We start from the raw sequence: 26,607 nt of genomic DNA on the forward strand, positions 1-26,607 counted from the left end.
CCCGCTCTCTCCGTTCCCAGCCCCGTTCCCAGCCCCGTTCCCATCCCGCTCTCTCCGTTCCCAGCCCCGTTCCCAGCCCGCTCTCCCCAGTCCCGTTCCCAGCCCTGTTCCCAGCCCGCTCTCCCCGTTCCCATCCCGCTCTCCCCGTTCCCAGCCCCGTTCCCAGCCCGCTCTCCCCGTTCCCAGCCCCGTTCCCAGCCCGCTCTCCCCGTTCCCAGCCCCGTTCCCAGCCCGCTCTCCCCGTTCCCAGCCCCGTTCCCAGCCCGCTCTCCCCGTTCCCAGCCCCGTTCCCATCCCGCTCTCTCCGTTCCCAGCCCGCTCTCCCCAGTCCCGTTCCCAGCCCTGTTCCCAGCCCGCTCTCCCCGTTCCCAGCCCCGTTCCCAGCCCGCTCTCCCGGTCCTCCCGGCGCTGTCCCGGCGCTCCCCGCGCGGCCGCTCCCGCCGCTCCTCGCTGGTGATGCGGGCGGGGCCGGCGGCGGGCGGAGCGCGGAGCGAGGCCGCGGGGCCGCCGGGGGAAGGGAGGTGAGCGGCGGCGGGTCCCGGCTGGGCAGGGGGACACTGACCCTGCTCCGGAGGGTCCCGGCTGGGCAGGGGGACACTGACCCCGCTCCTCATCCTCCTCCTGTGCCCCCGTCCCCTGCGCGTCCCCGGGGCGGGGCGGTCCGGGATGTGTTGGGGGAGCGAACCGGGAAGAGACGGGGTTTAACTTGGGGTTTGGGGGTGTCTGGGGGAGTTGGGGTGCTTGGGAAGGCGATGAGGGGAGTTTGGGGATGTGGGGAGCACGGGGATGTGTGTGTTGGGATATAGGATATAGGATTTGGGGGTTCCTTGGGGTGCTTGAGGGGTAGAGGAGGAGGAGGCGTGGGGTGGGTTGGGGATGGCTTTAGGGTGAGCAGGGATAACGGGAGGGTTTGGGAGCTGCGGGATGGGGGTAAGGTTTTGGGGTGTCTGTGTGCTTGATGTGTGGAAGGCCTTGTCGGCACAAAGCAGAGCCCCGAGTGGGGGCACGGGTGTGTTTGCTTTCAAGGTGCCCGGGTTTATTGAAGAGTGTGGGACGGGGATTATTTTGGGGATTTTAGGGTGCTTAATGCGGGGGAGGAGAGGTGTGAGTAGGGGGTAGTTCCGTACAATGGAACAGGATGGAGGTGGGATGGGTCCTTAGGTGGGCTGGTGAAGGCACAGGGTGAGCTGCTGGGCTGTGGAGGTGTCAGGATTCAGGCGGATGGGGTGGGTGAATATTTGGGAACAGGTGAAGTGGCTGGTGTTTCTGAGAGATGAAGGTGGGGCAGAGCCTCAGAGCATCACAGAGTTGTTGCAGTGTGGTTTGGAGGATTGTCTGTTGGAATAGTGGGATTGATGTGGGAGCTGGGTGCTGGGGTTGGAGGTTTGTGTGTGCTTTATTGCTGGTAATCCACAGGAGTGTGTGCAGACAGATTTGTGATGGTAAGGGTTTTTTCCACATGCTTCCCCTTGGGGATAAGAGTAAGCCTGTAGGATTTATGGGAGCCTGAAAGCTCTGGATATGCACAAATCCTGTGTTAAATTTTGAGACAGCAGCACGTTTTCAAATTGCTTTTATTCAGTGCTCAGTCTGGAGAGTGGGTCTGGGGTGTCTGTAGCTGCTCAGCACTGCTGGGGGCCTGGAGGGAGATCAGCTGGGAAGGATCAGGTGGATACTGCTGCAGTCGTAGAAAATGAGAAATTTAACAGTGTTCTGGATTTGATTTTTTTAATATATCTGAGAAGAAGATAAAATCCACTTTGTGATCCCTCAGGGATGTGATAAATCTCCCGCATGAACCACATCCTTGTTGGGTGAGCCCCAAAGCAGCACTGGAGCTGCAGCTCAGGTTTTGTGTTTGATGAGTCAACCTGAATCTCTTTCATGTTCATCCCACCTGGAGCTGTCCAGGACTCCCTCTGGAGATCACCTGCCCGAGGAAAGATGCTTTAGTGCAGTAGTTGTGGTCATATGTCATGTGTCCAAAGCTGTCATGTGTCCAAAAAACTTCATATTCTGCTTCAGGGCTGTGGGAACATCTAAAGCATTTGGCTCTTCCTTCAGCAGGAAGGTGAGAACTGGACAAAGCAGATGGGGTTGAAGCTGGACACCTCTAGAGAGCAGGAAAATATGTCTGAACAGGGAGAGACAGCGAATTCTTGAGAGAAATCCTGGTCAGATATTTTGGGAGCACTGTGCCATTCTTGGAACGAAACCTGCTTTTGATGGTGAGATAATTTCTGAAAGAAGCAGGTTTTTGATATAATCTCCCTTATGAAGTCTCAGCTGGTTTGCATTTGCTCTCACAGCCTCTTGAGCAGATTGTTTTCTAAGTCCAGCCAATACAGCAGGAGTTTGTTGAGCATTTGGGGAAGTGTGGCCTGGTGGGTTGGGTGTAATCTTCTTATCCAGAAGAGCTTGTGTAACACGCAGTGAAGTGCAGGAGGTCTGATTGAGGCTGCCTTGATAATCCCTACTCAGCCAGGGCAGAGTTGGCTGCTCCCTGAGAAGTGAGGGAAGGGGGAATTGTGCTCCAGGTCACTTAGATACACCAAGGAATTGTTTATTCTGAGGTTGGGGCTGTTAATGTGTGTCTTGCACTAGGCAGTTTTACTCTGAAGCATTGTTGCACGTACAGGTGCTTCAGGAAATGAAAAAAAAAACAACTTTGTTTCCTTCAGTTCTAAATTAGAAGTTGTTCATCTGAAATAATTGCTTGAAATGCTTCCCAAGGTTCTGCTTTGTGCCAGATGCTGCCATGATGTTATCACTTGTGAACTCTGCAAGACTCGAATGCAGAGCCTTGAGTTCATTGTCCAAGTTCAGAGCCAAGGTCAAAGAGCTGCCACGTCCAGGCGGTGCCAGATCTTTGGGCTGCTGATGGCTGTGCAAACAGAGAGACTGCAGGAGGAAAGGGCAGGCAGGGTGACACAGTGGCAGCACCGTGCCTACGTGCACACCTTGGCCAGCTGTGACACTCTGTGCTTGGTCACAGGTGACGTGGCAAAACCGCCTTGCGAGTAGTTAAAATTCCAAGGGCAGTGCCATTGGTGGCTGTCACTTGCCAAAACAGCACAGCTCTGAACATCATCTGATGGGAGAGTAGCAAGGGCTGGGCCAAAGCAAAAGGAAAACCCAACCCTCTTTTTTCTGAGGAAGGAGAGTGGACTCCCTTCTCCAGTGAAGTCTGGCATTTAATTTGGAAGTTTTCCTGGTGGACACCTGATCTTTCTTTCCCAGACCAAAGGATCCCTGTGATGGGCAGCTGACAGCATTAGGCACTGCAGCAGGAAGGTTTGTACGTCTTGGAAAGTTGGAAAACTCTCTATGTGCAGTTGGTTAACTGTAGGTGATGTTATCCTTGGTGATTAGTAACAAATATAGATATTTAAACTTAAACTCTTGCTGTTAGTGGCATAGGGAGCTGAATAATTTCATGGGCTGGGTACATTTTAGGAAATGTCTTTGATTTCTCACTTTGGTGCTTTTTCATTGTCCTGATCATCTTCTGGCTGTTTTGGAGTTATTTTGGAGCTAAACTTCATCAGCATTACCAACCCTTCACTCTAAAACTGCAATTCTGAGCAACTGTGCTTAGAAGTTGACTGTGTTAAAATTAATATTTCTGTTAAGTTTACATTTTTTGGGTTTATTTAACTTTCATGTGAAAATATTCTGCACTGTTTTGTCAATGGTTATGGGCGCGTTGAAGATTGATGGGATCTTTCAAACTGATTTATTACAATCACGATTATTGTTGAAATGCTTTCTGATGCGTGTTGGAGTTTGTGAGCTTAGTTTGCTTTTACAACTTAAATGACAGCTGGAAGAGAACTGTGAGAGGGATTGTGGAAAAAAAAACCCACATCTAACTCTTCAATCTCCATTTAAAAAGTTCAAGATAACACTTCTCAGGAGATGTCTGATCTTCTGTGGTTTTAATCTGCTTTTCTAAGGAAACAAGTTTTGTGCCATTGTGCTTTCTGCTAATTCCTCTGATGATTGTCCTCTGATAATTGCAGTTGCTTTTATGTGCTGGCACCTTGGACAGAGGGATGGTTCCCACAGTTTCTGTGGCAATGGTTCCTGTGGGGTAGAAATGAGACCCTCTTAGTGCTGCCTGTGGCAAGAACTCAGCCCTTATCAGACATCAGGAGAGTTTGTGGTGCCTGACTTAGAAAAGGTTTTGCTCTCTGGACTTCTCAGACAAGAAAAGCTCGTCCTGATGAGCCACATTTCAAAGACACTTTGAGCATCCTAATGAATTGTGTGATACAGGGCTGGTCAAAGCAGTTGTTTTCTCTATCAAAAGTTTGAGTTCACAATGTGATTTTTTTCCCTTCTTTTTATTTCCTCAATGCTTTATTTAGGTAGTTTGCCGGAAGCCAAGTAAATGCCTTTGGTTTTCCTTTTTTCCTTTTTTTTTTAATTCCTTGAATTGTTTGTGATAATTCCTTAAAACCTGCTGATTTAGAGCTGCTCTTTTACTGATATAACTTTAAAAAATTATGATTGGGGCATCATAAATATTTTGCATATCATTCCACAGCATCTTTGAATGAGTCTGGAAATGAATATATTGGATAAGAAAATGAGTTGTTTGTTTTCCTTCAGGCAAAACACTTCCTAGGATATGTTTTCCCACTTCACAGGGGATCCGACAGTAAATATGCATGTAAATGCAGGTAATTAATTAAGTTTTTAAACTAATTTTTAATTAGTTCATTCTGATTCTCTTTCAGAGATGATAGGAAGTGCTGTCAATCCTCTGACACCGTGCCCTGGATCCTCATGGTATGTCTGAAGGACACATCTCTGCATGTTCTGAATATGCCAGGTGAAGCCCAAGAATAACTTTCCACGGGAGTTTGTGACCTCTTAAAGAGGAAGAAGTCAAGAGAGGGCAACTTTTATTCTGTATTTAGCCCTAGGTGAGTCTGTAAAAAGAACCTGAGGGGCTCTAGCCTAAAATTTATTTTTGGATTTGTGTGTTACACTAGAAAATAGAGAAGTGCCATGCTCAGGCAGCTTTTTGGAGCTCCAGTGGAGGTGCAGCACATCAGTGGGGCTGAGCAGCTTCCACAAACACCTGTGAGAACTTTACTCAGCCTTTCTGATGCTTTGGGCAGAGGAGGAGGGAAAACAGAAATATTTTTCAAGTGGATAATTGCCCTATCAAATCTTCTGCCTCACCTTTTAATCTCAGAGGCAAGAATTGGGCACAGTTTTGAGAACAGTTTGGTTGCCTTGCAGTGGCAGAGGTGTCACCAGAGGTGCTGTTCAGCTCCAGTGGTGAATTCACTCTCACCCTGCCTGGAATTTCACAGTGAGCTGACTTAAACCTTTCCTTTCCAGGTTGTCCTCATGAATACTCCCGTGGAGAATGTCCATGATCTTCTTTGCCTGCGTGGTGAGGGTGAGGGATGGGCTTCCCCTCTCAGCCTCCACAGATTTCCATCTCAACCAGGACTTTCTGGAGTGCAGGAAGAGGCTGAAGGCGTTGTCCTCCATCCTGGCGCGGTACCCCAGTCGGGGCACGGCGAAAGGACGTAACCTGAGCATCCAGTGAGTCCCTGCTCTGCTTTGCTGGGGGTTTTTATGGCTTTAATTTCTAAAATATTGCTCTTGGGGGTCGGGATTATACTGAAATAATACCATGGGTGTGGACTGCAGTGCCTGATTGCAGTCTGAAATCCCACATTGCTTGTCTAGGGTGTGAATTCCAATGATTTTGAAGCCTTATTCCTCAGTTCCTGCTCAGTGTAGTGAGCATGTGCTTAGTTATATATTTGTATATTTTTGTATGTTCATATATTGTATTTTGTATGTTAATTTATATAAATACACTTACATAACTGTTACTTGTTTTATACTGTATTATATTTACATAAATTTCATTTACAATTACATTTATACATATAAATACACATACATTTATACATATTTACATATACATACACAAACACAATATTTATACACAGTTATATATTTATAGATATATTCACAATATTTATACACATTTAGTTATATATTTATACATATATACACAATATTTATATACAGTTATATATTTATACATATATACACAATATTTATACATGTTTTGTTATACATTTATAGATATATTCACAATATTTATACATATTTTGTTATGTATTTATACACGTATAATATTTTTATATATTTAGTTATATATTTATAGATATATACACAATATTTATACATGTTTTGTTATATATTTATAGATATATACACAATATTTATACATATTTTGTTATATATCTATAGATATACACACTATACACATTTAGTTATATATTTATAGATATATACACAATATTTACACACATTTAGTTGCATGTTTATAGATACATGCGCAATATTTATACATATTTAGCTATATATTTATATTTATTATTTATATATGTTTTGCTCATGTTAATTTTCATTTCGTGTGGCAAAAATGGGCAGTGCTTGTTACTCCTAGCAGTTGGAGAATCATGGATTTCTACAAATCCCTTTAAGAAAGCATCCAAGTGCTTTGGAATGATTTTAGTTTAGGAGAAGAAATTTATTAAAGACATTACAGAGAAAGAAGTGAAGAAATCTGTTTGAACTCATTTAACAAGTGAATTTTAGCTTGTCATTGCATTTCTGGTGAGCAAATGGAAGAAAACTTTAAGTGACCCTAAGCTAAAACTAAGCATCCCTTTCTGTGGGAGTTTAAAAACACATGAATTTACACGGAGACAGTCAGAAAAGCAGAGATTTTCATCTCAATTCCTTTTCACTCAAAGCAAACTTGTGCCCTCTGATGCCAGCAAGTCCTGCTGCTTTTAATCTGCTGTGGTCTGTGCCTCTGGAATGAGAGCAGTGCAATTGGATCCGTGGCAAAAAGGCCATAAATTATGGACAACTTGGAAAAGGTGCTTTTAGGCAGGCATGGTGTTGATCTCAGCTGGGAAGCAGCAGGAATTTGGGGAAGCTCCCCAGTGGAACTGGGGCTGGCAGAGCCAAGCAAAACTGTAAATCCCAAGTCCGCAGTACAGCAAATAAATAAAAATGCGCTGAAATGGAAACTGTTGAGTGGGAAATGAAGTTGGGGTAAAATATAGGAACAGGAGGAAGGAGACAAACTGTTCAGTTTCAAAACTTGGGTGTTAAACTGATTTCCTGCTGACAAATGGCTGCAAGGGAAGATATCCCTGAGAAATGTCCTGGAAGGATTGGACCATCTGCAAGTGGAAATTTTTATATAAATAAAAGTTTATTTCTATATAAATAAAAGTTTATTTATATATAAAATGAAAGTTTTATTTATATTAATAAAATATGGATTCAGTGTCAGAGGAGCCCCTTTTAGAGTAGAATTTTTATTGTGATGTAGCAGGAAGTGTTTGCAAATCTTGGGTTGTGCAAATTTGCAAATATTCCTTGCTGTTAATATGATGTTGCCATGTTCAAGGGAAGCAAGGAGTCCCATCTGCTTCCTGGGAACAAACTTCCTTGCTTTTATTTTTTTTTTTCTGCATTTTCTTTCAAAATTAGTTTTCTGACCACCTTGGTTTTTATTAAGGTGACTTAAAGCCAGCCTGGGAAAAGAATGTCCTCGATTTGTACTGATGTACCAATTTAATAAAGTCTGTGTTGTGCTTTTCACTGTGCTCAGGCATCGTGGATGAGTTAAGAATAAATAATTGTGTAAGAAAAAATAGATCTGCAGGGATTGCAGGACTTTGACAACAACAAAAATCCCCTTTTTTTTTTTTTTTTTTTGCAGTCTGCTCTCTCAGCTCAGTCTGTACATTTTGTTCTGACAGACAGCACAGCTTCATCCTCACGTTCAGCAGGACTTTCACCTTTTTATGTTGATGTGATTGATTTTTTTTTTTTTTTTTAATTTCTATTTCAGTTTCCTTTCTTCTGGGGATATTGCCTGCATGGCAATCTGTTCCAGCAGCTACTCAACCATCATGGCCTTCTGCTTCCTGGAAGAGCTTCGCTGGGAATTTGCTGCTTCCTACAACACAAGGAGCATCAATTCAGCTTCCAGACCATATGCTTTTATTGAATTTGGTTTGTAACTTTGCTCTCTAATAGTAAAAATCCTCTCTCTGCCAGGTTGATGGTGTTCAACAACACCTCCTGGCTAAAGGCTGATGATAAAAGTGACTCTGGGTGTGCCTTTGCCTGCATGTGAGGAGGAGGGGGAGATCTTAATGCCCTAAACTATTGAAGTATTTGGTTTGGAGTTCCTGGGAGTTCATCTGTTATGAACAAAATGCTGTGGTGATTGATGAACAAGCAGAGAAGAAAAAAGAAATTGATATCTCAGACACTTTCTGACTTAATTAAAAAAATCTGACAAGCGGGGACAGATGAGTACAGAAAAAAAGGGAGACAGAATAGATTTTTATGGGCAGCTTTATTTCTGGAATGACTTGGAGTCAGAATACTTCAGAACCATGCCCAGTGATTCTTTTTTCACCTGAAATAATTGGTTTTCTTGCCAAGCAGCAGCTGCTCTACTGAACCTCACACCTTTGAAAGACACAATTCCCTTGCAGTGAGAAACTTTTCTGGGAAAGAATAATACCCTGCAGTGTGTTTGCACTGTTCAGTCCAGATTTCAGTAACGGTGTTAAACTCAGTCTTAAAAACTTGAGAAATCCATTAGGAAAGCTCCTTCTAGAGCCATCTTGGATTTTGGGTGGATTCCCTGCAGGGCAAGTTACAGCCAGGATGTAATTTCATATTGAGAATCACATTGCTCCTTTTTTTTTTTTTTTTTTAGACTTGAGTAGGGGAATTGGAGTTGGGAAATTTCTCTTTTAATTGCATAGAGCTCATTTTTCAAAGAAAAAATACATTTTAAAAATAATTTTTACTATTCATTAAGTTACTGAGTGCCTAATATTGCTGTGTGGTTATTTATTTATTTATTAATTTAATCATCTTCTTTCCTGTGTTTGGATCTAAGATGCTCTTGATGCTCAAGATTTTAATGTTTTGTTTGGTAGCTAGAGATTATTTTTATTATTTTTTAGAGTGGTTATTAGAAGAAATTCTTTCCTGTGAGGGTGGGGAGGCACAGGGTGCCCAGAGCAGCTGTGGCTGCCCCTGGATCCCTGGAAGTGCCCAAGGCCAGGTTGGGCAGGGCTTGGAGCAGCCTGGGATAATGGAAGGTGTCCCTGCACGTGGCAGTGGGTAGCATTGGATAATCCTTAAGGTCCCCTCCATCCCAAACCTTTCTGTGCTATAAAATACCTAAAATGAAACAGTAAGAAATGAAACAAATTAAAACAATCGAAGAGAACGCCGTGATACGATAAAATACCACCACAATTAAGGTTTTAACAACACTAAGGACTAATTAAGCAGTCTTTCAGAGGTGACTTGAGCAGCTTTTCCTGTTGTTCCAGATAACACCATCCAGAAGGTGAAGCACCATTTCAACAGCAGCCGTGGCTCCCGGGCCAGGGCCAGCTGGGAGAGGGTGGAGGAGGAGCTGAAGCTGCAGCCCCCAGTGCAGCTGCAGCTGGAGGCCACGGAGCTGCTGAACGGGCTGAGCAATGGAGGGCACGCAGGAGGCCATGTGGAGGTTGGTAAGTTACTTCTCCACCAGGTGACAGGAGATTTCCTCACCCTGCACATTGTTGCCAGGTGGCAGGGTGGTAGATGTGAAAAAAGGCGCTCGCTCTCCTGTGAAAATGGAAAAGGTTTAATGAAGGATGGTAGGAGACAAGGACCATAGAGCAAATGTTATCACAGCCAGGGGCATCTTGGCACTGAAACTGTTGGGATCTGTGATGTTTAAATGATCCTGAGATTGTAGAAAGTCTCTGTCTTTCAGCCCCTGCTGCCAAAGAAGGAGTCATAATTTGTCTGTGCTGGTTTTCAAGGTTGTTTATTTCTTCTTGTCTAAAATATTTTCTCTCTGACCTGCAGCAGGTCTGTCCTGCAGGGCAGCGTGGGGGCTCTGCCCCTCAGTGGGATGTTACAAACATTCTAGACTAGAAAATACATGTGCTGTATTCACAATAATGTGCCAAATCCATCACCCATGTTGAACAGTGTGTCCCCAGCCCAAACCAACAGAAAAATGCCAACACCACAGTGAGACACGGAGGGCGTGAAGGAGAAGAAAAAGGACAAGGCACGCCCAATTTTCCTCCATCTTGCCCCCTTTGAACCCTTATCTAGAATCCTAAAATTCTACTTTTGCACCCGTGCCACACTAATTACTACTTGTATCAAACACTCAGAGCTTGTAATTCATCCTGTAAGAATGAAAACTCTTTTCCATGGACAGAGATCAGAGACAGTGTCTCTAGGGGCTCTGTACAGGGGGGTTCCTGACCCCCTGCCAGGGTCCCAGACCTTCCAGGGCAGCCAGAGGGATGCCCTGGATTCCCACATGAACCAAGAGCACCCTGTTATCTTTGGGGATACCCCTTAAATGCCTTTTAATGACATCAACCTGTTGCATATTCATAGATCCTTATGCATAGTAAGCTTTTCCCCAAACTAGTTTACATGTTCCAAGAGCTGTTTAGCCTGGCTTCTTCTTGGGTTCACATTTTTAGAGCATGCACATTCCTTGGTTGTGGTTTTAGTCCATTTTTTCACCTCCAGTTTCTGGGCCTTAGTGCACACTGTCTTCAGAGGGTGAGTGCTGATGGTTGGCAGATCTGTAGCAGTGTCTTCATCCTGTGTTCATTGGGTGTTATCCCATCCCAGCAGGCATTTTAACACAAGCAGAGCTATTTATTTCACTACTGTGTCTAAGCTTAATTAACAACAGAAATAAAAACTATATCATGATAACAAAGTTAATTTAGCATTACACATATAAAATCTATTTTAATATTTGCAAAAAGCCAATACTGTAATGTTTATCTATAACAGTAGAAATGCTGCAACCTCCCTGGAAGCATCTCCTTCAGAAGGCACTCAGAGTAAGGCCACCAGAGCAGCCATTTCAAGTCCATGCACACACACACACCACAGAGAGCTCAGGGGAGGAAGGACAGGAAGGGTTTTTGTGTGATGCATTCCAGCAAAGGTTTATTGCATCCACCACGCCAAAGGGATCAGGGACGAAGACCCAACCATGTGCTGTGGGGTGGGGTCAGTGACTTGAGGGTACAGGGATGGTGCAAAGGGCAGCAACCTGTAGGGGGGATGAGGGATGAACAGTTGGGGTGGGCAGGGTGAACTGGCCAATGGGGGAATTGAAATAAAATTAGAATAATTCAGAGGGAGGGGGCTTTACATTTTTCCATTTCAGGGCATGCTTCTGCCTTCCTGAGGCAGTTTTGTCCTTTCAAACCAAGACAGATTTCTAATGTAGATTGGCAATAGCGCTGCAGAGCACCATGGGGGAAGTCCTCTCTTTCAGCCTAGGTGGGGAAAACTCTCTGGTAGGTTTTTCCAGGGCAAAGCCTGGTTTATTACGTTCCCACAACTCCCCTGTTTTTTCCTACTATGAAGACTTCCCCAATGGATTTTTGTAGATACTTAACTAAACAGGAAAACGTGAGTAAAATGATAAAAACAATGATTACAACCTACAAAATCTGTTTCCATCTTGTCAACCCCATTGTCTGAAAAGTTCATTGATATCTGAGTTCTTCTCAACTTTTAAGCCCTTTGCTTTCTCCTTCAGCCTCTGGATGTGGATGGATGTTGAGTGTGAAGAAAGGTTGAAGCAGCACATCCTTTCAAAGTCTTGGCAGCTGTGTCCACGGGCAAGCAGTGAAAAGTCTGTTGCTGCTTGGTTTTATAGTGTTACATGCTTGGTGTTATTTGCTTTTGTTGGCAGCTCACTCAGTGCTAAGGATGCAGCACTGCTTTGCTTACTTAGCTAGCACTTTCAATTCTCCTAGCATTTTTTAAGTTTTTGCAGCAGCAACCCCAGAGGCCAACACTGAGGCTGCTATTTTCTTTTTTCTACCTCAAAAGCCAATTTTGTTTTGGCAGTCTGATTTAAATCGATGGACAAATCTGCTGTGCTTAATTTTTTGGTCACGAATTATGGCCCACAGCACGTGGCAGAAAAACACGTGGGGGTTCCTTGTGTACCAAGAAATGTTTATTTACATCGTGTGTGTGGGACCAAAAAAGGCTTTTTCCATCATAGTAAACAACATATGGGCTTTACATTGCAGCAGGTATGCAGCAGAGCTTTGGGGACTGCTGTGGAGTCTTTTTCCAGCCTTACAGCTTCTTCTCTGTATGGAAAACATAGGCTGGGCTTGATATTTTCCATGTGGAATTCTCTTCTCTTCAAATCCTTGTTTGTTCAAATTTCTAAAGAAGCTCTGGTGATTCATTGCTTGTTGCAAACTCATAATGAAAGATCCGTAGTTACAGTCTGAATGAGTTTCTTCAGCCTTGAGAGAAAAGAAGATGAGAAAAATACGAGCTGAGGGTAACCTCTTGTTCCTGCATTGTCTGGCTTGAGCTGTTCTCCCCTCTTTGCTTTTTCCTTTTACCTTATTTTTTCAGAAATTTAATCCATTTGACTAAAGTTGTGAAAGAGGCTTTGTGTATCTGTATAAATATCACAGAGGCCTTTTTTATAACAAAACCTGATGTTTTACCTGCTTTTGAAGTACCAACCTCTAATTCTTTATAAAATGGTACCTCTTACTTGTGTTTCAGTTGCACAGTCAAGGTCCTGCCTACCTCCTCCACAAATGGGATCATAGAATTATTTAGGTTGGAGAAGACCTTTCAGATCATTGAGTCCTACCAGAAACCAAACCTTGCCAAGTCCACCACTAAACCATTCTCTATTTTAATCCTATTAGCATGGTGGTTTAAATGCAGCTGGAGTGTCATGAGCTTGTATTTCCTTTTTTTTTTTTTTGTTGTTGTTGTTCTTGGCTTATGAAAGACTAATAAAATTAATTTCCAGTTGCTCAATCTTACTGTTTCTGATAGATGAGCTGGAATCTAATTTGACATAGGTATTTTAAATTAGAGTATGGAAGGGCACTGGCCAGGAGGAATTAAAAATAGAATGGAAACCACTTTATTTGCCAGTCAGATTTGTGAGTGCTCCTCAGAACTGTGCTTGAAGGTTAAATCTTTTCATGTTTTGACAGGGCTTAGAAATTCTTTGCACTTTTTCTTTTAAATTTTGAACAGCTTTGGTGCCAGTAAATATTTGTGATCTAGTCTGTGTCCACAGATCAGAAATATATTTTCACTTCCCTCTTATTCCTAATTGCTTTCCTTTACTTTCCATCTGGCTTTTTATTTCTGGCTGTTCTCTCTGGTCTCACCCAAATACTCTCACAGATTGTTCTGCCTTTATTTTAAGGATCATGTTTATGATCATCTGTTTGCCTCCACTGGAGTCAGCTTTCCTGGCTTGTGTCTCTCTCCTCTCATCATCCCCTCCCAGCTGAATCCCACTTTGCTGCTCTAAGTTTAGCTGTGTGCATAGTGTTTGTTCCATATTAATGTTATTTATGTGATGGCTCTGCTCTACAAGAGGCTGTTTGAAATGCTGTGGCTGCAGGAGAGCAGGATTGAATTGTGACTGCACTCCCTGGTGCAGATTGATGGATCCAGGGATGATCCAAACATCCCTTCCTCACGTGGCTGGAGCTGCTCCTGGCCTCTTTGGAGCTGGGTGAGCTCATCCTCTGGCCCTTCAGTTTGCTGTGAAAAGGGCCAGAAAAGTCAGGGCAGCTTTGTCCTTGTTAGTATTCATGAGAACAAGAGATTTTTCCCTTCTTACTTCCGTTCTTTCTGCTGTTTGTTCTTTCCTTTTGTTGACTAAACCCAGCCCAACTCTGGCTACAAAAACCCTTCCCTTGTACCCTCGATCAGCACCCCCACAGCCCTGGCTGCTGCTCAGAGCCTCTCTGGTGCCAGTGTGGGCACAGCTGGTGCTGCTCAGAGGACTTGGGGCTGTGTGCAGGGCACAGGGGGCTCTGAGGAGCTCTCTGTGGGCAGGGGGAGTTTGCACATCACAGCTGCCTCTGGGAAGCAGCAGAACAACTTGTGCCACTGGTGTTGTGAGAGAGCTGGTGAATCCTGCAGCTCCCCTTGGTGAGGGTTCTTCATCCTCCACAGGCACACAGGGAGTCCTTCAGAGGCCTTTTGAAGGGGCTGTTTTTGAAGCTGTCTCACTCTCTGCCTTTTGTGTGCTTGTATCTGAGTTTAGGCTGGTGCAGTGTGATTTCATTTCTCACTCCTGGCGCTCTTTCTGCAGAGCTCGGAGCGAGTGACTCAGTGTCCAACCTTGTGCTGTGCCTGCAGGAGGCACATCCAAGCTGCTGCACACTCTGTCTCCTTCCAGTGAAACAGCCACAGGCCTCTGCCAGAAAATCTTTTATGGGCAGAGGTTTTAATTTCTTCACTGTGTGAGGGTGTTTGCAGTTATCCTGCACGTGTTCAAACCTGCTGGAGCATCACCCACAGCTCCCAGAACGTTTCTCCGTGTCTTGTGCTCTGAAGTGCACAACTTCTATGCTTGAAGAGTCAGATCATTGTGAAGCCTAATTAGTGTTTATTTGTGCTTGTGCAGAGTGGTGCTGTCTTGGACTGAGTGTTTTTTCTCTTATTTTCCCTTATTTAATATAATAGGCCATTCCAGTATGAAATTCTCTTTATAAAAATATGACTGACTTCACCCAAGGAAATGAAATAATTTTCCCTTAGCAGGACCCATCTCACTTCTCTGTGCAATTTCAGTTTGTGAGTTAAACCTCAGAATTTAACAGCACAAATAAATAAATCTCTGCAGCAAATCATTTCAAGGCAAGTTTTCACAGAATCTGAACCCTGAGCAACTGGATGTTTTAATCTCCCCTGCATCTGTGACAGCAATTCTTTTTATCCTCCTGGACTAAAAAAATGTAACTTTTACATAATATTTCATGCTGCAGAAGCAATATATTGAGACCTACATTGTTCTTCCCTAGGGACTGGGAACTTTTGGCACGTGTAGTTTGCAGGGTTCTGCTCAATGAATGACATTTGTATTTGATAATTATAATTTGTTTGAGAGACATTTATACCTCTGAAGTAAACCTTAGAATTTGAGCAACAGTCTTTATTAGGAAATATCTGTGGGAGAGTTATATACATATATAGCTGCAACATTATTTAATTAATCAAAAGCAGGAAATAAGAATAGCAGGAAAAAATAGAAGGAAACTGAATTCTGGGGTCAGTGAATGAATAAAGATGCTGCTGCAAGTTCTTTGTAAATGTCACTGTGTAGCAGAAGAAAAGGCAAATTGCCTTGGAGTGACAGAGTTACACCATTCTGTCTGTAATATCCAGTAATGCTCCCTAAAGTGACACACATCAAATTGAGTTGATCCAGTTCCTTTGGAGCTGAAATTATGGGTGTGTGAGAGCATGCCAGACAAATTAATTACAGGGACACGGATGAAAGGTGCTTTACATCCCTCTGTTAATTTGGCAGCAGAGTTTTTTACACCCATCTATCAAAATCGGGCTTGAAGGAGAAGGCAGAGGTGTTTTCCTCTCTGAAACCATGTGGTGGCTGTTGTGGTGTTCCATCTGTCCCTCTAAAGGAAGCCAGGGGTGCAGTTTATCTGTAATAGGCAGGATAGGGAGAAGATCCTGAGGGCTGGATGTTTTTTTTTTTTTTTGGAGGGCTCATTCATTCTCTCCTGTGTCTTGGGTACAGGAGAAGATCTGGATTTGATATCTGAGCTGCAAATTATCATTTTTGATTAAACTGACAGTGTCCTACTTGTGGTGATCCAAGGGCAGGGATGAAATGTGGGTGAGGATCAAGGTATGGAATCTGTTGTTGAACAAGTGCAGGAAAACTGGAGGTGTGCTCTTGGCCAAGCCTGAATTAAAGGCAGGAGATTCCAAAGCTAAACACACATTTATGGTAATTACTTTGACCTTAATTAGGGATGTATCAATGAGATTATCCTGCAGAATTGCTGTTCAGCAGTGTGGGTGTTAAGCAGTAGCAGAGAAGGTGAGAAAGGAAGGAGGCAGATAATTCACTACCTGTGCAATGGGGGCAGCCTGAACCCTCAAGCTGCCAGTGGGAAGAAATGTTTAATTGCTGGTTAAGGAGGAGATGAATTGCTGCCTTGCTCTGATGGGTGGCTGAAATCTAAGCTCTTCCCCAGACCTTTGGGTGGTGAAAGCCTCTGGCTTTTCTGCTGACCTGTGAGGAGTGCTGAGCATCCTCATCTGCTGGAATAAACAAAGAATTATCTATGTTCACCATAGTAGAAGGCATTGATGCCAAATAGGTCAAGAAAAATCTGTTGCTGACCTGTTTAAAAATGCTTCAGAGCTCTTGATGATTTCTGGATGTGTGAAGAACTGAATACTGCAATGCAACAACGACAAAAAAAAGGAGTTTCTGTTCATAATCAGTCTTCCCTGGAGCAAGCATGAAAGGTTTTGAAAGTGTTAAAAACCCACACAAGGTAATTGTGGTGTTTTCTATTAAAAGATTGAAAGTAAAAGTGCAAACTTCCACTAATGTCTGGTTTTCATTTCAAGTCCCTACTTACAGAATGCAGCCTGTGACCGCCCTGGGGATTCTGTCACTTGTTCTGAACATCATGTGTGGAGCTCTGAACCTCATCCGAGGAGTTCACCTGGCAGAATATTCCTTTCAGGTAACCCTGATTGCTCCCAGACCTGAGAGTCAGTGAAAGGCAGAGAGGTTTTGGGTACCCACTTCCAGGGTGGCTGTTCTGCCCCTTAGCTGTGCACACATCTTTCCACAAGAAGAGTTTTGATTCTCCAGGGAATGTGCAGTTGGTTGCTCACCTGCTACACCTTCTGTATTTTGCTGTACACATCACAATATTCTGCATTTTATTCTGTTCTAGAGAAGTTTAAATTTTGAGAGGTATTTTATTCTTACCAGGCTGCCTGTTTTTTTTTTTTTCTCCATTCTTGCATTTTATTTTAGATCCTCTTCTGTATTTTTTTAAATAAACATGAGTCTGTAAACAACTTTAAAAAAAGGGGGGAAAAAGGTGTCCTGATTGTATCCTGACAGTTTTATTTAGCAGGAACTGTCACATAAGCCTCAGTTCTTGGTGTCTTAGCCAATGATATTGATCTTGGTGTTTAACACTGTTACAGTCAATCAACATAAACTGGGCTAAGAGGTTCTTTTCTATATTTATAATGTTCTCAAATATCAAGCAGCACTTGCTAAAAGCTGTGCCTGACGTACTTGTCACTTCTTTAATCCCAACAGGAGGACCATGAAGGCATTGGAAATGTGATAGCTTTTTTTCTACCTTTTCTAGCCTGTGTTTTTCAGGTATGTTAACTGCAAATAAAAATTTTTTTTTTGCTGATTATTTTGCTGTTACAATTCACAAGACAGACTAACTTCTAGCTAAGCAGAGGTTTTTAATATCCTACCTAGGTCATTCCACTGATTTATTCCAGTGAAGTGGCACAAAAGCAGCTCAAGGCACATTTTGACCCTTGGAGAATTGCATTTGCAGGCTTTTTCAGTGCTTCCATGTTCTGACAAGTCAGGGGGGGCTGGGTGTGATGGATAAAAGCCATCCCAAAGATGGTTTCTTCCCAAAGGGATGGACACATCTTCCTGTCAGTGTCAGACTTAGTGATGGGCTTTTGCAGCACAACCACCTCGAGGACTCAGCAAAAATTGGACAGCAACATTATTGAAAATGCTGTAATTTACATGAAAAATCACAGTGAATCCTGGTGGTTCCTTAGAATTTTTCCATAATGGGGTTATTTTCTCTGACCTTACACAGAAGAGTTTGAATGAGGAAAACACTACATGTTCCAAATCGGTTTTTCTTGAAAGGCTCCTTGAATTCCTAAAAAATTCCACAGCCTTTAACTTGAGGTCAATATATGCTGGAAAATCTTCAACTTTTAGCCTGGCATTGCAGAAAGGTGCTGCAGTTTTGTTTCTAGGAATAACTGGTGCCTACAGTGTATTCATTACCTTTGTTGCACTTGGACCATGGTTTGGGCACCACTATCTGCAGACTTTGATGTCTTTATGGGATTATTTGTTGTATTATGATACAATTTAGTGTCTTTTGGCTTCTTTGCACCTTTGCTCCTGGTAGGGCTTTGGGATGAATAGATTTATCTAGACTTAATAGATTTGTCTCAATCTAATAGATTTATTTCAATCTAATAGATTTATTTCAATCTAATAGATTTATTTCAATCTAATAGATGAATTTAGATCTAATAGATGAATTTAGATTTAAGTACCTGATGCAAGCTGTTTTTCACAAAGAAAGGCTGTGTGCTGCCTCTTTCCCTGTAAGTACCTGAAGCCAGGGAAGCTGAATAAAGGAGAGTTCTCTCTTCTCCTTTTGATTTACAGCAGCTTCTTCCCAAAGTGCCTGTGCACAACCTGCAGCGCTTTCCACGTGCTGACCTCTGCCTGTGGCATCAGCACAGTTGGGAATCGTGACCTGAGCTGATCTGTCACTGCCTGAGGGGAAAAAGTGACTCCTCAGTCAGCAGTGGGAGCTTTTCATGTTCTCCTGGGAGGGTTTTGCCCTTCACATGCTCAGTAGATGGGTCCCAGGCAGCAATTCCCAGCCGGATCCTTGGTTTTGTGCAGGGTTCAGTGCTAACTCTCCCTCTCTGCTCCTTTTGCAGTGTTACCTGTACCTCTTCTACAGCTCAGCCAGGAAGGTGAAGACATTTGTGCTCCTTTTCTGTGTCTGCTCATGCAACATCTACTTGTATGGATTGAGGAACCTCTGGCAAATCTCCTTCCACATAGGAGTGGCTTCTCTTTCCTCTTATCAGATCCTGACAAGGCAGCTCCTGGAGAAGCAGCCTGACTGTGGCGTATGAAAAAAACCAAAACTTGGGGTTTGCTACTCTGTTTTTACAACTCCTTTTTTTTGTATTCACCTGGCCAAAAGTAGCTCAGAGCGTTTTTTAGTCATCCATGGCAATGGTTCTTGCAAGGAGAACAGTTCCAAGCAACTTGGGATAAGCAGGATCCTGTAATTGTGTCCAGCACCCAGCAAGGGGTGCAGCTGGATTTCACATGGTGCACGGTGGAGCTTGTCAGGTGTCACCACAGATGGAAGTTCTTACCATCAGCAGGCTTTTCCTCCTTGGGTGCCACCATCCAGGCAGCATTTTGCCATTTGTCTGTGACAGCTTGGCAGGTCAGTCTTGCCCTGCTGCTGCAAATACTCAAATTGTGTAGTAAAACAAAGGTAAAGTGATGGGCAACATTTTTGTCTCTAGATTGTCTTGGTAAATATGAGTAAAGGGGTTGTTTGCTGTAATTAGGTGAGTGCAGTATCAGTGGGAAAATGCTGAGGGTGAGCTTCAGGATCATTTTTCTAAGTTTGGAAGGACAGGGAAAAGCTGTGGCTCTTTTATAAACCATAAATTCTATAAATATCTCCTTGGCTGAACAGCACATTGCAGTTATGTGTGTGCTCATGGGTTAATTGCAAATATGCTTGGGGCAGCAGAAAATAATCCAAGTGGGTGTAAGTGATCTGTCAGCTCTTGTGGCCTTTGTTTCCTTGGCTAAGGTCACTTTTAGGATAAGGGCAATTCCTTCTTTGCTTGGCCTGTATGGATAATAAATCTTCCAAGCCTATTTGTGACAGGCCACTGACTCCTTCACCTTTTTTTAACAAAATGAGTAGCTGGTGAGTAGAAAGCCATTTCCAGGAATGGAAAGCAAGAGCAGGTTCTCTTTGTTCTGTAAAACACCTGTGGGTAATGGAGGTGAATTCTTACACTCAGATGAGTTTCTGGGTGTGCACTTTGGGGTAGGGGACTGGAATTCCCAACCTCTGCTGCACTGGCTGTTCTGCTCTGTTATGGATCCAGGTGCACAGGGGCATTTTAGGGCATAGATGAATAATTTAGGCTGGCTGTTAAAAAAATGCATAGCAGTTTGATGCAGCTGTCCTTGAGGGGTTGTAGAGATTCAATCTGAGATGTAGAGAAGTGTGGGTATGTTATTGTGGAATTACAGTCCTAAAATTTCCATTTTTTTTTTTTCTTTTCTGGTCATCCCCATTTCTTTCACCAAAGATTTCTTTTTCCTCTCACATAGTCTCTACCTCTGGTTGCAAAGAGATTAGCATGCAGCAGAGTTGTCTTTTTTTTTTTTTTTTTTTGCAGGAGCACTTGACAAAATTCCTTTCTTTTATCTCAGTGAGTTTCCCTGGAATCTCAGGGAAATCAAACACGAGGATCAGACCAGAAATTTGTGGTGCTGGAGCTTGGAAGCACTTCTGGATGCAGCTGGCTGCAGCAGCAGCATCCTTGGGCAGCCCATTACAACATTCTAGGACATCAGGGGACTTAGTGCCAGAGCTTTTCCCAGGAGGAAAATGCAGGGATTTCTTTTTCTCTGCACTTACTGTAACAGCAACGTGATAAAAACCTCCAAACTCTAAGGAATAGTCTGGTAGGGATGATGGAGGAATATTTTAGGCAGGCATTTTAAGGACACAGCTCGAGCTGTGTGCCATAAGGGAAAGGTTTTCTGTTATAAGGGAGGGGATTCAAGTTTGTCTGTCATTATCCCAGTTTTCTGTCAGAGTGCAAGTGGAGAAATGGAGCCACAATTCAACCACTGTCCCTGAGACACCAAGGTGACCCCACAGATGTGAGGGGTTTTTTTGTGCTGCTCTTAATTTTCATTCTGTTCACTCCCAGTTTTCCCTGGTAAAAACTTCTGGAGACTGCAGGGAACTCATGAGTTTGGATTACAAGTTAAAAAAAAATAAAAAAAAAAATCTGAAAAATGAACACCCCAAAAATCTGACACTAGAAACTTAACACTTTAAGGATCATGGATCTGGTGACTGGTGGTGTTTTCCAGGAGGATAAATTGGATACCAACCCACTGAATTCCTGTGGGGAAAGGATGAAGCATTTTGTACTACGGACAGACAAATCTTCATGAAAAGGACTTCAGGACAGGAGCCAACTCCCTGCTCCTGCCTTTTTATCCTAAAGAGTCCAAAAGAGCTTTTCCTCTTTCTCCTGGGCTTGGTTAAAGCCAGCCCTGCTCTGGCCTGAGGCACACAGAGCATTTCCTGAGGGCATTCCTCAGAGCTGATGGGAAAAGTTGTGACATTCCTGATGCTTCCCCAGCATCCAGCTGCTCTGTCCTGAAACAGATCCATCCCTGAGCCAGGGGATGGCAGCCACAGCTCTGCAAAGCAGTGCTAGCACAGCGTGTCTGGATAATTGTGCAATTAACAGAGAGTGGAGAAAGGTTAAATTCAGCTTTCTTTGAATTGGTTTTCCTAAAAACGTTTCAGTAGAATCACACCAGATCAGTTGGTTCAATTCTGCCTTTGCCTAAACTTCTAGTTTTCTGCTTTGTGGATTTTTGGGGAATGTGGCTGAATCTTCAGGTGTTTTCTACCCAGTGACAAAGCTCTGTTTTGGTGCTGGTCTTAATCCCTTTGCAACCTTCTATTTTCCTGTAATAGGCATAAATCATATTAAGGAATCTACATGGATTTGTCTGTGTGCGCTCCATAGGTTTGGGTTGGGGTTCCAGGGTGAGGCAGAGCACACTGAATTTGACCTATTTTTATTTTTAATTTGGTATTTATCCCATGTCCACACATTAGTTATACAGTTAAAACATTTTCTCCTGGCAAAACAGCAAGAGGAATAGAATAGTTTACATTGATCTCAGTGCTTTAAGATTTGATAAAAAAGAATGACTTGCAGTTTGAGAAGATAAAATCTGACTCATAATGTGGAATTTTTCCTGTATTGAATCAAATCCCCAAAGAGAAATCCATCCCTTTTTTCAGCTTTAAACTGGTTAATGTGGTTTGAATTGCATCTTCTTCATTCTGTCACTTTGCAAGATAAGTATTTTGGAAACTCTTCTCACCCAGCAGCTCAGCACAAGCAAATTGGCAAAGAATAAACTTCAATAATTTCCAGATTTGCTTAGTCAGTGCTTAGTCACTTTATGAAGCTGGTAATTCTGTTCTGTTTTTTTTTTTTTTTTTCTCTTTTCTCCCAAAGACCTGTTGAGTTTGTAGAAGGTGGGCTGGTACCTTTTTAGACATTTTTGCACTGTATTAATAATTGAACCTGTGTAAATGTGTATAAAATCATTTTGCATGTATATGTATATATGTACATATATCTAATAAATGGCTTTTTTTTTTTGTAATGGTTGCCTTCATTCAGTGTTTGGAATTTATTGATTATAGGAGAAACAAGGTTGATCAATCATTTCATTTCTGCAGGCACTTCCAGTGATCCCTGTGGCCAATTCATCAGCTGAAGTGTAGAAACATATTTATAAATACATGTATAGAAATTTAGTTATCCAAGCAGGGGATTGCAGGAGGCTGGGATAGAATCTCCTTGTGGCTTTGACAAGCTTGCTCTTTAGTTTCAGGGACTCTCAGAGGCTTTTCCTGCAAAACCTGTGTGCTGAAGTGGTGAAATGAGATGTGACACATCCCAAAGGTGCCTTTCCAGCAGCCTGGCAGGGAGTAGTGGGGATGTGGCACTTTGCAGGTGCATTTTTAGCCTTAATGAAAACAGGCCTGTTAATTAGTCTGTCCCTACTAAGAACTCGTGGACTTTTTTGGGGGGAATTTGAGCCACCTTTGCCAATGGCTCTGAAGACACCAATTTAAAGCAAAAAATGCTTTAAAGCAATGAAGGGGTTAATGTGACAGAAAATTCAGCTTTTCCATTGCTGGAATGGGATGGCTTTGTGGGACAGGACTCAGAGGATTCTGCTCAATCAGGAACCAGAAAATGAAGCAAAAATCAAAGAGCTGGAAGAAATCAGGCTTGTGGAACTTACTGGTTTCTTCACATTTTTCTGCTCCCTGCTTCTCCACAGGATATCTAATGGCTTCAAAGTGACAGAGGGCAGGGTTAGATTAAATATTAGGAAAATTCCTCATTCTGATGGTGGGGAGGCCCTGGCACAGGGTGCCCAGAGGAGCTCTGGCTGCCCCTGGATCCCTGGGAGCGCCCAAGGCCAGGTTTGGAGCAGCCTGGGACAGTGGGAGCTGTCCCTGCCCATGGCAGGGGTGGCACTGGAGGAGCTTCAAGGTCCCTTCCAAGCCAAACCACTCTGGGGTTCTGTGGCAAAATCAAAACAAAGCTCAGAGAGAGGGAGAAGCCCCTGGAATGAGGAGAGAGGCAGAGCAGGGGGTGGGAGTGAGGAGGAGAAGAGCCTCATTCTTCTGAACTGCTCTGCCCTTTGAAATCCAGATGTTATTTTTGTTCTGTAAATAAATGATTGCTCAAAGCATGTTTCTTCTCAGGATGCCAGTGGAGGGGAACAGCAGCCTCTCCCTTGCTTCTGTGGTGAGGGGAGAAAGCAATTATAACTCCCTTTCTCTTTTGAAGATGCTGATAAAAGGAGGTGGGAGGATCAGAGGGTCCCTGTGCCGAAAGAGAAACAACTCCTGAGGTGATAGAAATACATGTTTTTATTTTAAACAAAGTAACTCCACTTCTGCTGACTTTCAAAGGTGACCCAGTTGCATGGAAAAACTGTTTGTGAAGGGGGGAAGGAAACCATGGCCACAAAAGCAGGGGCAGGCAGGAGCTGGGGACAGGTGAAGTGTCCCTCCCAAGGGGTCGTGGCTTTCAAAGCCCTGGGCCACTTGTCCTAAGCTCAGGCCAGGGCTTGGATCAGCCTGGCATAGTGGGAGGTGTCCCTGCCCATGGCAGGGGGTGGAATGAGATGATCTTTAAGGTCCATTCCAACCCAAACCATTCTGGGATTCCTTTGGGCCACTTTTCTCTAGCCCTTGGAAGAATCCTTTGCAAAGTAATTAAATGGCAACACCAAACAAAGAGCCCTAAAAAGTCTTTGCTCCCTGCTGCCACTTAAAGTACACGGTAAGCAAAACACAAAATGCCTTTAAAATTCCCTTTGGTGGAATAAATGTCTTTTGATGTAAGAATGGTAAGGAAGGCTTGAAATAATGACCATTAAAAGGTAAAGCACCAGTCAGTGCAGCATGGAAGGCTGAGATTATTCCTTTCATTATGCAGGGGAAGACATTAACTGTTGGAACCCTGGCTGCTGAGAATTTTGGGCTTTCTGTGCTGCCAGGCACTGACCCCCAGGAGAACTCTGCATTGACCTGAGGCTGTGGAGAAGCTTCCAAAATGGAATGACAGAGCTGGGATTGTGGGGGTGGAGTTTGGATAGAAGTGTGTGATATCACAGGCTGGGAAACTCAGAGTTTAAGGGTTTAGAATACAGGAATAGATATAGAGCAAGATGGAGGATTTGGGGTGGAGGCTGCTCCTTCTTCACCTCCTTCTCCTTCTCCTTCTCCTTCTCCTTCTCGTTCTCCTTCTCCTTCTCCTTCTCCTTCTCCTTCTCCTTCTCCTTCTCCTTCTCCTTCTCCTTCTCCTTCTCCTTCTCCTCCTTCTTCTCTATGGGTTTGGGTGGTTTTGTGTAATTGGATAAAAAAGTCCCCATTGCAGGCACAGGTGGTTGGTTATTGGGTTAAAAGTGAAAATAATTGAGGTGTCATTTCTCAGTGGGACAGTTGATCCTTGAAAGGCCTTGCAGAGAGAGAGATGGGGCTCCATTTTTAGTTTGTTGGAGTGAAGGGCTGCAGAACTCAGGGTTTGTGAGATTGTGACAGAGATAAGATCTGATAAACATCTGAGTCCCAACAAGAAATACTGTCTTGCACATTAAATTCCAACCTTGGCAAAAAAGAAGCAAAGACTCCACAATTAACAACCCAAATCCCTTATTTCATGGGCTCTTGTAGGGAAATAATAGACAAATTAGGCAGAAAGTTCAGCCTTGAAATTCTTTAGTCCCCACCAGAGGGCAAATGTGTCCTGGGTGCTGCTCAGAGGATGTGACAGTGCAACCACAGCTGCTGAGGTGACAGGGGCTGGGCCAGTGGCATTGCCTCACCCTGGCACTGCTGTCTCTGCTTTAGCTGTGACCCAGGTTTATGTACAAGTGGTTACCTTTGCCAGGTAAGGGACAGGACCAGAGGAAATGGCCTCAAGTTGTGCCAAGTTCTCCTTCAGCCAGGGGAGAGTTGGGTGAGATTTTAGGAGGATTTTTTTTTTACAGAAAGGGTGGGCAGGCACTGGCTGCCCAGTGGTGGTTGAGAAATACTGAGATGATCCAGAGTGGGAACCTCTGGTGCTTGAGGCATCCCAGAGCTGGCAGCTGAGTTTTTGGTTTGGACTCAGAAGCCAAAATCCCCCTGATGAGTCACAGTCACAGAATCAACGAGGCTGGAAAAGCCCTCCAAGGACTGAGTCCAACATCCTCAATTCCACCACTAAATCATGTCCCAAAGAGCCACACCCACAGGTTTTTTGAACACTTCCAGGGATGGCACCCTGTGCTGGTGGTACTGAAGCTTCTGCTTTGTGTCTGGCCCATGTTTAAGTAATAAAACCACTTTTCTCCTCTTACAAACTTCTTCCTGGTTTGTTCTGTGGCTGGAGGGGGCAGGTGGGGAGCAGCAGCACTTTGTGGTTGATACTCTAAACCCAGCAGGGAGAAGCCTTGTTCCCCCCATTCCCAGGGCTCCTTGGCTGTTCCCTGAGCTCACACAGGATTTCCTGATTTCCCCCAAGCATGAACAGGTACAGAACATTCCCCTACACAGGTACAAACACATTCCCCTGTACCTGGCACAGGTGAGGGCACACCTCGAGTGCGGTGCCCAATTCTGTCCACTGAGTTTGGGAAGAAGAGGCAACGAGGCTGGAGAGGGGCTGGGAACACAAACCCTGTGAGGAACGGCTGAGGGAGCTGGGGGTGCTCAGCCTGGAGAAAAGGAGACTCAGGGCTGACCTCAGCACTCTGCACAGCTCCTGAAAGGTGCCTGTGCTCAGCTGGGCTTGGGCTCTTTCTCCAGGAACTGACAGAACCAGAGCACACAGCCTCCAGCTGCACCAAGGGAAATTTAGGTTGGATATCAGGAAAAAGTTTTTCACAGAAAGGTGATAAAGTTCTGGAATGGCTGCCCGGGGAGGTGGTGCAGTCACCATCCCTGGGTGTGTTTAACAAAGCCTGGATGTGGCACTGGGTGCCAGGGCTGAGTTGAGGTGTTGGGGCTGGGTTGGACTCTTGGTCTCTTCCAACCTGGTCATTCTGTGATTCTGTGAATTACACTTCCCTGGAGGTGCTCAAGGCCAGGTCAGATGGGCCTCCTAGCAGTGGAAGGTGTCCCTGCCTCGGAACTTGATGATCACGAAGGTTTTCCCCAAGCCAAACTATTCTCAGATTCTGTGATTCCATGGTAGCAAGAAATACTTTGATTTAAAATGAAAAATACTAAAACAATCTTCAATTCTTCCGAGCTTTCTGCTTCTCCCTTTTCCAGGCACTGGGAGGCACCAGTGCACAAGGCTGGGAAGGAAGCTGAGGGGAACCTGCCAAACTTCCTACCTGCTCCTAAAAACGCTACACTTTTTCTGGCAGATTTTGCTGTAGGATTCCTGAAATGGAGATCAAACACCCTGGAGACTGTAGGATGATCACTTTGGGGCTGCAAATCTGCTTAATTGTCAGGGCTGGAACCAGTTTGTTAGAAGCAAAAAGTCACTGCAGCTTTTATTTTTTGGTTTTGCTTGTCTTTA

At 43.9% G+C, this 26,607-nt stretch overlaps 1 protein-coding gene across 3 annotated transcripts; it reads left to right on the forward strand.

Annotated features, from left to right (window-relative positions):
* The first annotated feature begins 493 nt into the window (after positions 1 to 493).
* On the forward strand, positions 494 to 20,774 carry SEC22C (SEC22 homolog C, vesicle trafficking protein). 3 transcript variants are annotated; one of them, XM_053963840.1, is made up of 8 exons: positions 494 to 521; positions 4,743 to 4,931; positions 5,356 to 5,565; positions 7,913 to 8,076; positions 9,423 to 9,605; positions 16,525 to 16,643; positions 17,237 to 17,302; positions 18,643 to 20,774. In XM_053963840.1, exons 3-8 carry the CDS (start codon positions 5,384 to 5,386, stop codon positions 18,841 to 18,843), a joined length of 915 nt encoding a protein of 304 aa, XP_053819815.1. In that variant the 5' UTR covers positions 494 to 521; positions 4,743 to 4,931; positions 5,356 to 5,383; the 3' UTR covers positions 18,844 to 20,774. The 3 variants fall into 3 exon arrangements, with proteins under 3 accessions (XP_053819815.1, XP_053819824.1, XP_053819831.1); XM_053963849.1 differs by having other exon boundaries at positions 4,743 to 4,794; XM_053963856.1 differs by lacking the exon at positions 494 to 521 and adding an exon at positions 3,276 to 3,294.
* The last annotated feature ends 5,833 nt before the right edge of the window (positions 20,775 to 26,607 follow it).

Source organism: Vidua chalybeata, chromosome 1, assembly GCF_026979565.1.
Source record: "Vidua chalybeata isolate OUT-0048 chromosome 1, bVidCha1 merged haplotype, whole genome shotgun sequence".
In the NCBI taxonomy this organism is placed as follows: Eukaryota; Metazoa; Chordata; class Aves; order Passeriformes; family Viduidae; genus Vidua; species Vidua chalybeata.

Bases quoted from the DNA above. Each gene is read 5' to 3' on its own strand.
- SEC22C (XM_053963840.1), top strand. From the start codon at position 5,384: ATGTCCATGATCTTCTTTGCCTGCGTGGTGAGGGTGAGGGATGGGCTT. The intron at 8,077-9,422 runs GTTTGTAACTTT...CTGTTGTTCCAG, and splicing joins ATATGCTTTTATTGAATTTG to ATAACACCATCCAGAAGGTG. The intron at 9,606-16,524 runs GTAAGTTACTTC...TTTCATTTCAAG, and splicing joins AGGAGGCCATGTGGAGGTTG to TCCCTACTTACAGAATGCAG.